Source organism: Carassius gibelio, chromosome A22 (genome assembly GCF_023724105.1).
Source record: "Carassius gibelio isolate Cgi1373 ecotype wild population from Czech Republic chromosome A22, carGib1.2-hapl.c, whole genome shotgun sequence".
Lineage (NCBI taxonomy): Eukaryota > Metazoa > Chordata > Actinopteri > Cypriniformes > Cyprinidae > Carassius > Carassius gibelio.
This window is the reverse complement of record NC_068392.1, coordinates 5318526-5331558: the sequence shown is the minus strand read 5'-3', so window position 1 is coordinate 5331558 and position 13033 is coordinate 5318526. Positions and strand designations below refer to the sequence as shown.

The 13033-nt window shown below is 38.1% G+C and overlaps 1 protein-coding gene across 1 annotated transcript; it reads right to left on the bottom strand.

The window, feature by feature from the left end:
* Positions 1-977: 977 nt before the first annotated feature.
* pdhb (pyruvate dehydrogenase E1 subunit beta) lies at positions 978-12463 on the bottom strand. The gene is made up of 10 exons (XM_052538962.1): positions 12357-12463; positions 12192-12251; positions 6087-6194; positions 5942-6004; positions 5818-5853; positions 5452-5737; positions 5266-5376; positions 4933-5024; positions 4703-4844; positions 978-1381 (listed from the first exon to the last, which is right to left on the bottom strand). The coding sequence occupies exons 1-10, from the start codon at positions 12390-12392 to the stop codon at positions 1236-1238; spliced, it is 1080 nt and encodes a 359-aa protein (XP_052394922.1). The 5' UTR covers positions 12393-12463; the 3' UTR covers positions 978-1235.
* Between the last annotated feature and the right edge of the window lie 570 nt (positions 12464-13033).

Sequence of the window (13033 nt, the reverse complement as noted above, 5' to 3'; positions counted from 1 at the left end):
TGACAATGACGTAAGATGCTGCAGCACGCGCATCATTTATAGCGGCTGCAATATCATATAGAATGACAAAAAAAAAAGCATAATCAACAATAAATCGCATAATATGAATAAAACCAGATTACTTATATTACTTCGTTGCAAATATGTTCAGTCTTAGGAATTGAGTCTCTCCTCCTCGTCCGATGGACTTCAGTTTTGTCCTCTTGTCCGAAGCATCTGGGCCACGGAGGACTGAGGCTTTAAACATGGAAAGTTTGCTGTCCTCGGAGGACTTTCATGACGTTTCCCAAATTTAAGAGCATTTTGAAAGCCTTGTATTCTAATGACTCGTTTGCTTGAGTAAAGGCTGTAAAATAGCGGTGATATTTATGTTGTGGATTCACAGAGCAGAACAGATAAGGGACGTCAGTGCGGGATAAGCTGAAATGACACGCCCACGAAACAAGCCCCGCCCCTTAAGCGAATCTCCGCCCGTCTTTATTGCCGTGTTTATCCAAAATACTTAAATCGGCAAACCTTTTACTTGTAATCTAATGCTGACAAGTGTACTTGTATTTATAAGTATTTCTTTTGTCAGAGTTGTTCTTTTTTTTTTAAACGAACAGATTTCAACATTTTCTGTTAATTTTTTTTATCATTTATTTCTACCTTATTTATGCTTTTAAATGCCCTTTTTAGAATACTTTTATTGTAATATTTTATATTCTGATATTTATGGTTAAACATCAGACTAAACAATCTGTCAGTTTTTTTACTTTTACTATTATTTATATGCATTTTTAATTTCCAAGTAGCCAATATATAGCTGTACAAAAAATGTGAAAATAAAATGTAAATTAATTTTGGTGTTACATCCACCCGATCATAATTTTACAAAGCTCTCCTAAATGGCTATGCCTAAAACTTTATTACTTAAATACTGCAATTTTATTTTTTAAATATTAATAATCAGATTAAAGAAATCACAACTCCTAAAACCCATTGTGATAAAAGTTTATTACTTTAGCTTACAGTAGAATTTACACATGGTAGGTTGTTTATAGCCATAATGAATGTCACCGTTATGACAAAATGAGAAAATGACTTTAAAATAGTGCCAATGAAGAAAGGGTCATGTAACAGAAGATCTGTATAAGATGAAAGAGCACGTCCTATTCCCCAAACACTGAGGCAGAAACAGGAGAGAACATGTCGTATTTAATATTTAATGTGGCCTGATAGGGAAATCTATTATGTTAAACATTCAAAGTCTTTTTGACGGTGTAGATGATGTCCTTGATTTGTGGTACGCTGTTGTCCTCCAAAATCTTGGCGTATGGCATAGGAATATCTACACCCGTGACTCGGACAGCAGGGGCGTCAAGGAAATTGAAAGCGGGACCTTGAATTAAAAAACAAGAATTAATAAATATGCTTATGACAAACTCCCTAATATTATCCAAAGAACATACGATTTCGTATAAAATGAATCATCCAACATAATGAGGTCATGAGACTGAAATACAGCATACTGCAGTTTCAATCTGTCTCAATCTCAAAGATCCCACGTTTTGGACCTGGTTCTTTCTCACGGCTTTTTTTCTATTACTGATGTTCTTGATCCTTTTATCATATGCCTGTTCGACAACTGACTCGTTTCTTTTCTTCCCACTTTTGTGATGACTTCATAAACACCTTTAACGAGATGTGCTTGTCTCTGTCCTTGGAGTCATCTTTACCTGATCAAAACCTAAAACTCAACCATGGCTCAATGATAACATCCGCTCCGAGGCAAACTTGTAGAAGAGCTGAACAAAAATTAAAAAAGAAGCGAAATAAAAAGCAAGCATCCATCAATTATTAACTTGTATTATTTTTTCGATATTAACCTTAAATTGACTGCTGTCACTTTTTTACTTTATGATGGACAATATTTTCCTGAACTGATTAAATGTACACGTCTCCATTCACGTTGAATTCTTACATATGATCAATACATTAAGTTATTATTCCAAGACACTGTATGATTGCAGCTATTCAAATGAAATCAGCATCAACAAACTCCATCTGTCCAAATCATAAATAATGTTATTAATGTTTGACTTTTTTGACATACAAATACGAAATGTTGGAAAAATTCAATGATACTTTTAGATATGTAATTAAACCACCAGTAGGTAGTAGCAAGTCACTGTCTTAATGAGTGAACCATTGTTTCACAACCAACCGATTAATTCAAACGGCTGTTTCATTCATTAAATAAAGCAAGTAACTGTTTTTATAAATGGCTTGCTGAATCATTGACTCGTTCAAAAATGAATTATTTAGTAATGAAAAACTGTTGGATGTTGGTCGCAGATGCCTTCTTCCTCAATTTCCTGTCTTCTTGTCCTGTCTACCCCCTTGTAATATTGTATGTATGGACAGGTTGATGGCTAATTTCGCTGGTACTTGTGACTTGATTTCTCCACGAGCCTCAACTGACGCAGCCTTGATACTGTAAATACATTATCCGTTATTAGTTGCCGTTTAAACTGAAAGCAATTAAATTCTCACCAAAGTTTCGGTGCTGCCCTAGTTATTGTTTGTTATTCAAATTTTGATCAGGTTACTTGTCCAGTCGGGCAAATTAAATTCTGTTTCACTTGCCCCACTTTTTTGTGCAACGTTGGCCTCATACATCATCCTCCCGGAGCTGCTTCGGTGTACAACTGTTGACGCAAGCTGTGTGAGAAATTTTTTTAATGGATGGGCACTTTTTATTTCACTTCCTTTGGACCGATTCACTGCAACACCTGCTGAGTATCATGAAACGGCTTGAAAGATCAAAAGACAATTTTTTTAAATAACTCTGACTGGATTCGTCTGAAAGAAGAAAGTCATATACACCTTGGTCTCACGTAGCTAGCCATTCAAGCTGAAGGTCTGTAATTCATGGCAGCTTTCATTGGCCAAGGCTCACCCATGAGGCCGTTTGACCGACATGTCCAACAACCAAGTTCAACCAACCACGGTTTGTTTCGTTCATCGTCATGTTTCGAAGCGAGGAAGGTCGCCACAATAACTATAAGACTGGTGTGTAAAACTCTCAGACATATTTGAAAGATTCTATGCCGCAAACTTTAAATTTTTCACATACATATTAAGACTTAATACTTAAGTATTTGGCACTGTGACGAACATCATAACAAATACACAAATCTGATTGGCTATTTTAAATTATTAAATATGTTTTAGAAAGTAGGGCAGCTAGTTTATTTGTGGTGTTTCAAAAGTAAGGAATGCATTTTCTTTAGTTTAGCGCCATCTGCTGTCAGAGAGTGAATGTGCTTTCATTCAGCGCGTCTCTCACGTGCTCCTCCATGTGCTTCTCATGCCTGCTTGTTTACATCAGAGCGGCACACGCGTCTTTCAAGCAGCATACAATGGTGTTGTGCATTTTGACCAGTTGATGGGAATGGTATTCTTAAAATGCATTCCAAATTCAGAATAATTTGTCATATATAATTATTCACTGTATTTAGAAGTGCCCACAATAACAATATCGTGCATATTCATTACCGTGATATATCGCATTACCGAATACCAGCACAAGTCTAGTCCCATATGCATCAGACGTTTAGCCAATGGGCCATGGGCATGACGTCTGAGACTGAGACTATATACACCTAGGATGACTTGAGGGCAAGTAATTAATGGCCTAATTAAAATTGTTGGGTGAACTAACCCTTTAAAGACTGTGCCGATCTGATATAGTTTGAAAGGCTGTTCCACAGACTTTAACCATGATCTGGGGACAGAGAGAAGTCTTTGATCACCAGACCTCAGATTTTGTGTAGGATAGTAGCATCAAGTGAAGGTTTCTTAAGAAGAGGTGTTACAGTAGCTTCTTTGAAGCTATCAGGGATAGTCTCTGAAACTAAACATTTAGAAAGTGAAGAAAGTGAAAGTGAAGTGACATTCAGCCAAGTATGGTGACCCATACTCAGAATTTGTGCTCTGCATTTAACCCATCCGAAATGCACACACACAGAGCAGTGAACACACACACACACACTGTGAGCACACACCCGGAGCAGTGGGCAGCCATTTATGCTGCGGCGCCCGGGGAGCAGTTGGGGGTTCGATGCCTTGCTCAAGGGCACCTAAGTCGTGGTATTGAATGTGGAGAGAGCGCTGTTCATGCACTAATTCCGTCCGGCCCGAGACTAGAACCCACAACCCTTCGATCGGGAGTCCAACCCTCTAACCATTAGGCCACAACTTCCCCAAAAAATTTATTCAGAAAAGATGCAAAACCTGATCCATTCAAATTAAAAATTTGTTTTTAAAATACATAGAGCTGCTTCCGTTTAAAACAGTGAACGCAAGCTAGATCGAAGTAATTATTAAGTTTTGAACGAGGATATTATTCTTACAAAAACGCATCGATTTTGCTATAGGAGGCTTCTGTTCATGAAGTTTACTCATTTGTATTTTTGGTGTAAAACACAGCACATTTTATTTCATTCATCGTCCAGTGGGCTTGTTCCTGTTGGTGCAGTCAATCTGTCAAAATGATTGTACATCAAGTCTGAAGGAGGATGGGCCGGGTGAAAAAACCCCTCTCCAATATTTTGAATTTGGACTGCAATACCTAGTTCAAGCACTTGGTGAGCATTTTTGCAATATTCTTTCATTAAAAATCATGTCATAAACTAAACAGATAAAAAAAAATCTTTACCTTCCATGATCTCGGCAAGAATCTCAGCCCCAACTCCAAAATGAGGCCAGCCGCCCTCGACAGTGATCAGATGATTTGTTTTCATTACACTCGTTTCAATGGCTTCCGTGTCCATAGGCCGGATTGAGCGCAAGTTGATCACCTACAGAACAAAAATACAAAATATCACATTTTCAGCCAAACTGAAAATGGCACTTAAAACAACTACACCATGAAAAAAGGTGTCATACCTCACACTCGATCCCTTCCTTGGCCAAAACAACAGCAGCATCGAGACACAGACTGACCATTCGGGAGTGAGACACCAGAGTGACGTGACTTCCTACATCAGACCAACAATATTAATACGCAGAGATCAATTCAGTCGCAAACAATGGCTGGCACTTAATTGTCGCTCAATTAATACAATCAAAATAGCAGTTATAGATTTTTTTTATAGGCTAGAAAAAGATGAATAATATTAAATACATAATAAAAATATATAAAAAGTTAGATTTTTTAAATGCATAAATTCTAACTAAATATACATGAATAAATATTTTTCATTTATAAATGTTACCCACCCTGTCTTTCAATCTTAGCTTTTCCGATTGGGATGAGGAAGTCTTTTGACCGAGACTCTTCAGACATCTCAAATGGCACACCGTACATCAGCTCATTCTCCAAAAAAACCACTGAAAGAGACACGACAACAGTCAGAGCCACCTTCACTTCCTGTGAACATCAGCTTCACGCGGTGAGGAACTCACCGGGGTTGTCGTCACGGATGGCTGATTTCAGAAGGCCCCTAGCGTCCTCGGCGTTCCATGGACTGACCACCTTCAGTCCGGGACAGTGACCGTACCAAGCGGCAAAGCACTGGGAATGCTGAGCCGCCACTCCGGCCGAAGCGCCGTTGGGTCCACGAAACACAATGGGGACGGGCTGCAGGCCGGCAGACATGTAGTAGGTCTTGGCGGCGGAGTTGATGACCTGATCGATGGCTTGCATGGAGAAGTTGAAGGTCATGAACTCACAAATGGGCCTCAAACCAGCCTGAAAGAGGACGCGATGGATTAGTTCCGGAACATGACGGAGTATCACATTCTTCTATCAACATTACAGGAAAAACTCACCATGGCAGCACCAACAGCAATGCCAGCAAATCCCATCTGTATGAACACATCAGGAAATTCTATTAAACATAACAATCAAGAACATACATAGATGAGTTCTGGACCAGTTTATCATCATTCCCACCTCTGTAATTGGTGTGTCCATGATGCGTTTGTCTCCATACTTCTTCCAAAGGCCTCTGCTAACCTGCAACCCAACACAAGTAACTTTAAAAGATGCTGTGGCATTATTTATAACTGAATTATTTAAAAAAATCTTTGCATCTGACCTTGTATGCGCCGTCATACTGTGCGACTTCCTCTCCGAGAAGGAAAACCCGTTCATCCCTCTCCATCTCCTCATCCAAGGCCTGGTTGAGGGCATCTCGGACTGTCACCTGCAATGAAATGCAATAATTATACATATATAACATGATAAAACATGGTACTCTGAATATAAAATGTTACTGAATAATTATCATGTTCATATACTAATGAGATTTACATGGCACTTCAATATACTGTGAAGCATGGTAGTACCATACTGCATGTCTCAGAAACATAGTAACAAAAAGGTATCATTATAAAATTCCATATAAATCATAATATACATATATGTATATGCCGAATACATATGAATATTATCATTATAGATGGTAAAAACTATGCCATCCAAGGGCAAGCTTTTTTTCCAATCCAACTCTCTAGGGTACGGTTCCCGTAAGGTGACTTGTTTGGTTTACTTAGTTTTGTCATGGCCACGAAATAATAACTGGGAACGTGATAAAATTGTGGGAACATCATATGTAGTGCCCATGAGATCATTTTGTCGAGGTAACGACATCCTTATGCTTAAATGTTTATATCTATTCACACGAAATCCCAAAAATTTTCAGCACAGTCTGAAGATCATCTGACTATTTTGGTAAATAGGACCAACGGTTGATGGAGTTAAAAGTAGGTTTTCAACATAAATCAAAATGGCGGACAGGAAGTTCATCTTAATCTGGCATATGTTGTCAGCATAAGCCATGGAATATTTTGAAACCAGTTTCAATAACTGCAATAGGCTAATGCAATCAAAAGTTATCATCATTTTTGTAAATTTAATTACTAAAGGTTAATTACTCTTGACCAATAGGTGGCACTGTTAGCATTTTAATGTGACATGGTCAGTGTGAGGTGGCAATGACACATGCAAAGTTTGGTGCAAATATGTCAAAGCTTTGCAGAAATATAGCCTAAAATTTTTAGTGGTGCTGTATGAAAACGTTTTTTTGGCAATCGACACGAAATGCATAACTTTTTGTCAGCACAGTCTGAAGATGATCAGACTCGATTTAGTTGAAAATCAGTTGAGGAGGAGTTAGAAAAAGTAGGATTTTACCATAAATCAAAAATGGCGGAGAGGGAGTTCAGATTTCTTACAAAAAAAACGTATATGTCTGTTGTCGGCACGACCCAAGAAATATTTTGAGACCAATTTCATTACAATAGCCTAATGAAATCAAAAGTTATTAGCATTGTTGGAAATTTTTTTATTTCACAATTAAATGTTAATGAATGGTTTATTACTCTTTGCCAATAGGTGGCACTGTTACCAAATTTATGTGCCATGGTCAGTGTGAGGCGGCAATGACACATGCAAAGTTTGGTGTAAATATGTCAAACCATTGCAGAGATACAGCCCTCAGATATAGTTTGGCATCTTTCCAGCAAATTCGTTCATGCGCTAAACAAAAACAGTTTTGTGTATCGACACGAAATCCATAACTTTTTGCCAGCTTGGTCTGAAGATGATCAGAGCCAAATTTGTTGAAAATTGGACCAATGATCTAGGAGGAGTATGAAAAATAGATTGTCAACATGAATCAAAATAGTGGACAGGAAGTTCAGCCAATATTGGTAAAATTGGTATCTGTGTTCTCGTCATGATCCAAGAAATCTATCAACATCAGTCCGATTACAATAGGTGGTGCTGCTGCCCCAAAACCTTTTGAGTACCATGAGTGTAGGGAGTAGGGCTGCACGTTTTCAAGTTTTTCATTAACCGTTAACCGAGGCCCTTAGTGGTTAATACTCGGTTAACCATAGTGTGCGCCAGGGTTTCCGTTGTCCGGTAATTTCCGGACATTGGTCGAAAAAAAAAAAAGTCAGACAAAATTTAATCTCTCCGGTCAAATTGTCCTATTAAAACTGCCTAATAATCCCGCCCACTAACACAATCTGAATTTGAGAATAAGCCTAAAATGTATAAAGCAAATATACACCGACCTTTGGCTATGTTATAAAGGAACAGGCACTAGTAATATTTATGTAACTTTCCGTGTTTAGGCGAAGGTAACAAGCAGACTCCGCGGCCGCCTCGCTAAGGCTATGACTATGACTATGTTTGACAGGTACAATATTTGAAAAATCGATAATTATTATTATTTTTTTTTTATTACATTTATATCTGAATTTATGTCAACCTATAGACTTTCAAATATCAAAATGTCATGAATTAATATGTATTTGTGTACAAAATGACATATAAACCTATTTTCCTATTATATTTTGCCTGGAAATGCTTCCAACAAGGCGTCGGTTCTATTTCTAGCATGCACGCGTCGAGCCGCGCCTGAGCCGCGCGTCTCACGCAGGCAGTCGGCAAGCTCTAAACCTGTTAACATGGGAGCCGAATTAAAACAAGCACGCCACGCAGCTGAGATGCTTTCGCCCAACGCCACGCATCCAGTGTGTCCTGACCGGCCTAATGATGCCCGGGTGTTGGCTGTTGAGATTACAACAACGAGGTTGTACTTGAAGTATATCTAAGCACTGTATTGCAATACTTGCATTTTGCCCCGTCACTCTCAATTTTAAAGTGCTCCAACGCTGTACTTTTTTTGCCCGCTTCATATTAGAAAAATGACTTCTTCTTGTGGACATTACAAATGTCTGGGAGCGCTCTGGCGGTCTCTGGTGGTGCGAAAATGTATTACAACTAAATTCAATGCACGCCATTGACGTCACTTAACCGAGCAAAATGTTTCACTCGGTTACGCAATTTTTAACGGTTAATCGGTTAACCATGAACACCCCTAGTAGGGAGCCAAAGATTTCTGTAATTAGTTTAGTAAAGATACGCTAATGCGTTCGTAAAATACAGCATTTTAGAACATAATGCAAAATAGCCGATGTCCAAAATGGCTGACGTTGGAAAACTTGGTATCATTCAATTCAGCTTGATGCACCGAATCTAACAAGTTTTGGCTAAAGCATTCAGAAGTTATAAGCAAAAATATGCATTTCAGGGGGCACAGTGCCGAAACACTGCAGGTAGTCTCAGGTCATGCTTTTTACACACAAGAAGTTTGGTCTCAATAGGCCAAACTAGGGCTGCAAGATATTGGGGAAAAAATGACATTGCGATATTATATTTTTCTGCGATATATATTGCGATATGAAATCTAATATAATTTTTTCTTACAAACAAAAAATGAGGTGTTCACACATTCTCATTTTAATTTGATTTCAACAACAACACCATTGTGTCAATTGATTAATATGCGCGAGGGAGAGAGAGCAAGACAGCACTTGTGTTGTTTGAAGACACTGAGCGTGCGGCCGGGGCTCGCTCTCTCTCGCGCTCTCTCTCATGCTCTCTTTCTCTCTCTAGGACGAGTTCAAAAAAGTAGTTTTTACAAACAATTGAAAATAACGAAAAAACTAAACCTCACGATTTTTTTATTTTGGTGTCCTTTTGACTCTCATGAGCCAAGGTATCAGAAGAAAAAATAATTTTAATTTTGTGGTTCACGGTTCATAAGTTATTAGCATAACATTTTTGAAAGTTTAGACAAGTGGAGGCGCTAGAGAGTTTGAGTTAGAGACTTCAAATTTGCTATGGTCAATTTTCTCACAGTCTTCTATCAGTGCGCAAATTTCACAACTTTCCCACAAGCGGTTCTATGGGCTGCCATAGACTTGCTGCGAAAAAACAACAACACACTAACGGATACTATACCAAATTTCTATTTTTTCCACTTTCAACCTTTTTTTCTTTCTTTCTAAGATCTTTCTAAAAAGATGAGACAACTAAACAACAATTTATTAGAGGCTCTGACAAAATGTTTCCTTGCTTAAGGCCCCGTCCACACTGAGACGCATTTCTGTGAATACGCACAATTTTTTTTTTATCGGATGGGCATTTAACGTTTATCCCAGTACTTTCGTTATCTAAATGTATTCTAACACTTAAACAATAAATCTTGTAGCTCTCATGTAAACACAGCAAACTGTTTTGCCAATATTATTGTCATGGTCTCGCGAGGACCAGACAGACCAGTCTTGCCACGAGATCTCATCACTAGAGCTGAAACAACGAATCGATTTAATCGATTAAAATCGATTATTAAAATAGTTGTCAACTAATTTAGTAATCGATTCGTCGCTAAATAAATTTTATTTGCCATAAGCGGCTCATTTCGTGCATATTTCAAATCTGCGGTGACCAAAGTGTGGCAGTAATGAGCCACCGGAGGTTTTACTCAGCCAGTACAGCAGGTGAAGTAGCGAATAGCCAATAGCTGGCCTCGTTTTATGTCACGTGCTTCCCGAACAGCGCCTCTGCAGCATTCAGCGGGAAGTGGGAGTACTTTACTTTGAGCCTTTAAAATGAAGAGTAACCTGTAAACTCTGCACTACTGAACTGTTTAAGGGGCCGTTCACATATCGTGTCTTTTGCGTGCTCAAGTTCGTTATTTCCTATGTAGGCGCGCAGTATGCACTCTCATAATGGAAGCGACGCGGTCGCGACACGCACGCGGTGCGATGCGCCCGTTTTTCCAGGCGCGTCCACACCGCATCCATTTATCCTTTGCTGAAATTTCCGGGTCTTCATGGAGAGGGCACGTCATGGAGAGAGCACGTCATGGTTGCTTAGCAAAGGCAGACGCCTCAGGGGCGCTTCTGCCCGAGCGCTTTGGAAAGAAGGAGAAAGCGGCGCGACTAGCGTTTTCCACGCGTTTTTAGTTGCGATATGTGAACGGCCCCTAAGAATTTTATTTGTGCAGATTCTCCAGTACAAGGTTGTTTGCAAATGTTTAGTCGTAAAAGCTGATAACATTGCTTTTTAACAGTTAACATTTAAAGCTTTACAAACATGTTATGTGATCAGTTTGTCGTTTACCAGTTCATAATTCAGACTTGCAGCCTAATTATAACTGAATGAGAGAGGTAAATGTTTGAGTATATTTAAAATGCACTTCTTTTCTAAGTATTCACTGCTCTTTTTCACACAGCAGGTTTTTTGTGTGTGTCCCAATTTTTTTTTTTCTGGACAACCTTCTGATGGATTTTACTTTAAATTGTGAGTTCCATTCAGGTTTCATGCCATTGGCACTTTTTTTCGAAGGATTGTTTACAATTTCACAGCATAAGCTATAAAGCTTTTTCCCAGTAAATAATAAAATACAATGCACTGCAATTTTATTCTGTTTTATCCTTATACTTCGTGAAAATATGTTCTCAAAGATTCCTTAAGCTTTGTTTGGGATGTTAAACTACTTTAGGAGCTTTAAGGACTGCCATGGTGAAAACAATATTTGAAATCTCCTTGTGAATTTTGCTAGAGTATGGATCAGTGTTTTGATTGCAGAAGAGTTCGACAAAGGATTATTAACATAATAAAACAACTCCAGGTATATTTTTGATGAGGATATGACAATGCAAAATGGTTAAAATCTCTTAAAAATCTATGCTGAATGATAAAGACCCTTTATTAATAATTTACTTGGGGAAAAAATGGAAAAAACTAAAATATAAGTACATAAACCGATTAATCGATTAATCGTAAAAATAATCGACAGATTAATCGATTATCAAAATAATCGTTAGTTGCAGCCCTACTCATCACATCCCTAATAGCTTTACCAAGTTACATATGGAAAAAAAATTGTCATTACCATTGAAGATTCCATAAGATTGTCAATTAAAAGATGGTAAATGTCTAATGTACCAAAGTTTTACCATGTTACATATGGAAAAAATTATGGCATTACCACTGAATATTACCAAAAATTGTCAACTAAACATGGTGAATGTCTAATGTACCAGTTTTACCATGGTCCATATTAAAATAAACTAAAACATGTCTTTATCATGGTAAATGTGGGATTATCATGCAATATTACCAAAGAAAGTAAACGCTCATAATACCAAAGTATTACCAGAGTAACGTCACACACACAAATCTTGATATTACCACAATGTTTTTGTTAACACTCTTGACATGTATCGTTACTGTGCGTTCGGTTCGACAGACCAAACATAGTATTAATGAACAGATTCACAGCTGTTTTCTGAAGGATTGGTGTTTATTCGCTGAAGATGAGAGCAGCTGCATCACTGACCTGAACCGCAGCCGGCGGCGTCCCGTGAAACTCCCGCCGCAAAACCGCTGCAACGGCATTCTGAGAGACACAAACACAGCCATATCAGTCTCAACGCTTTCATCTTATTATCATGGGCGTAATATGTTGCTAATATATTAATATATCATATTTCCACACAAATACCTTCCCCGAGCGCAGGAGTAACCTCAGAGACGCCATGTTTCACTGTCCTCTGTCTGGAAGCTGGGCTGTCATCCTAGCGGTTTCGACCAATCAGAGGGCGCGTTGTGAAATCAGAACAGGAAACACAGTGGCAGCGGCCAATCAGCAAAGCCGAATCATGACAGAGCGGAAGCTGCCTTTACTGTCATTGGGTTCCGGTCCAAGGGCAAGGAAAAAAATATTTTTATAGAATCCAAAATAAATCAATGATTTCTAAACAAATTGCTTCACTATTTAAAAAAGGATAAACATGACGCAATATTCATTACTGTTAAAACATTGGGCGTGTTTAAAATTGACAAAACTAGTTTTAATCGTTGTCCAAAAATATGCCATAATAGAGGGTCAAGAAGGTCAAACTAAAAGTCAAACATATTTTATTAAAAAAAAACATCAGTTTTTAATATTTAGTATCACTTAAAATGAATATGAATATAAGTAGTAGTATATATAAACTAGTATATACAACTCTTAGTAGTATTAATTATAATTTATATTAACCTCATTTACAATGTAATTATAATCCACATGAGATCTCATACCGTTTCTCACAATCTAGTATGGATGAGGCGTTCTAGATACTTAACTGAGTAACAATTTTAATTCTCTCTCTCTCGCTCTCTATACACACACACACA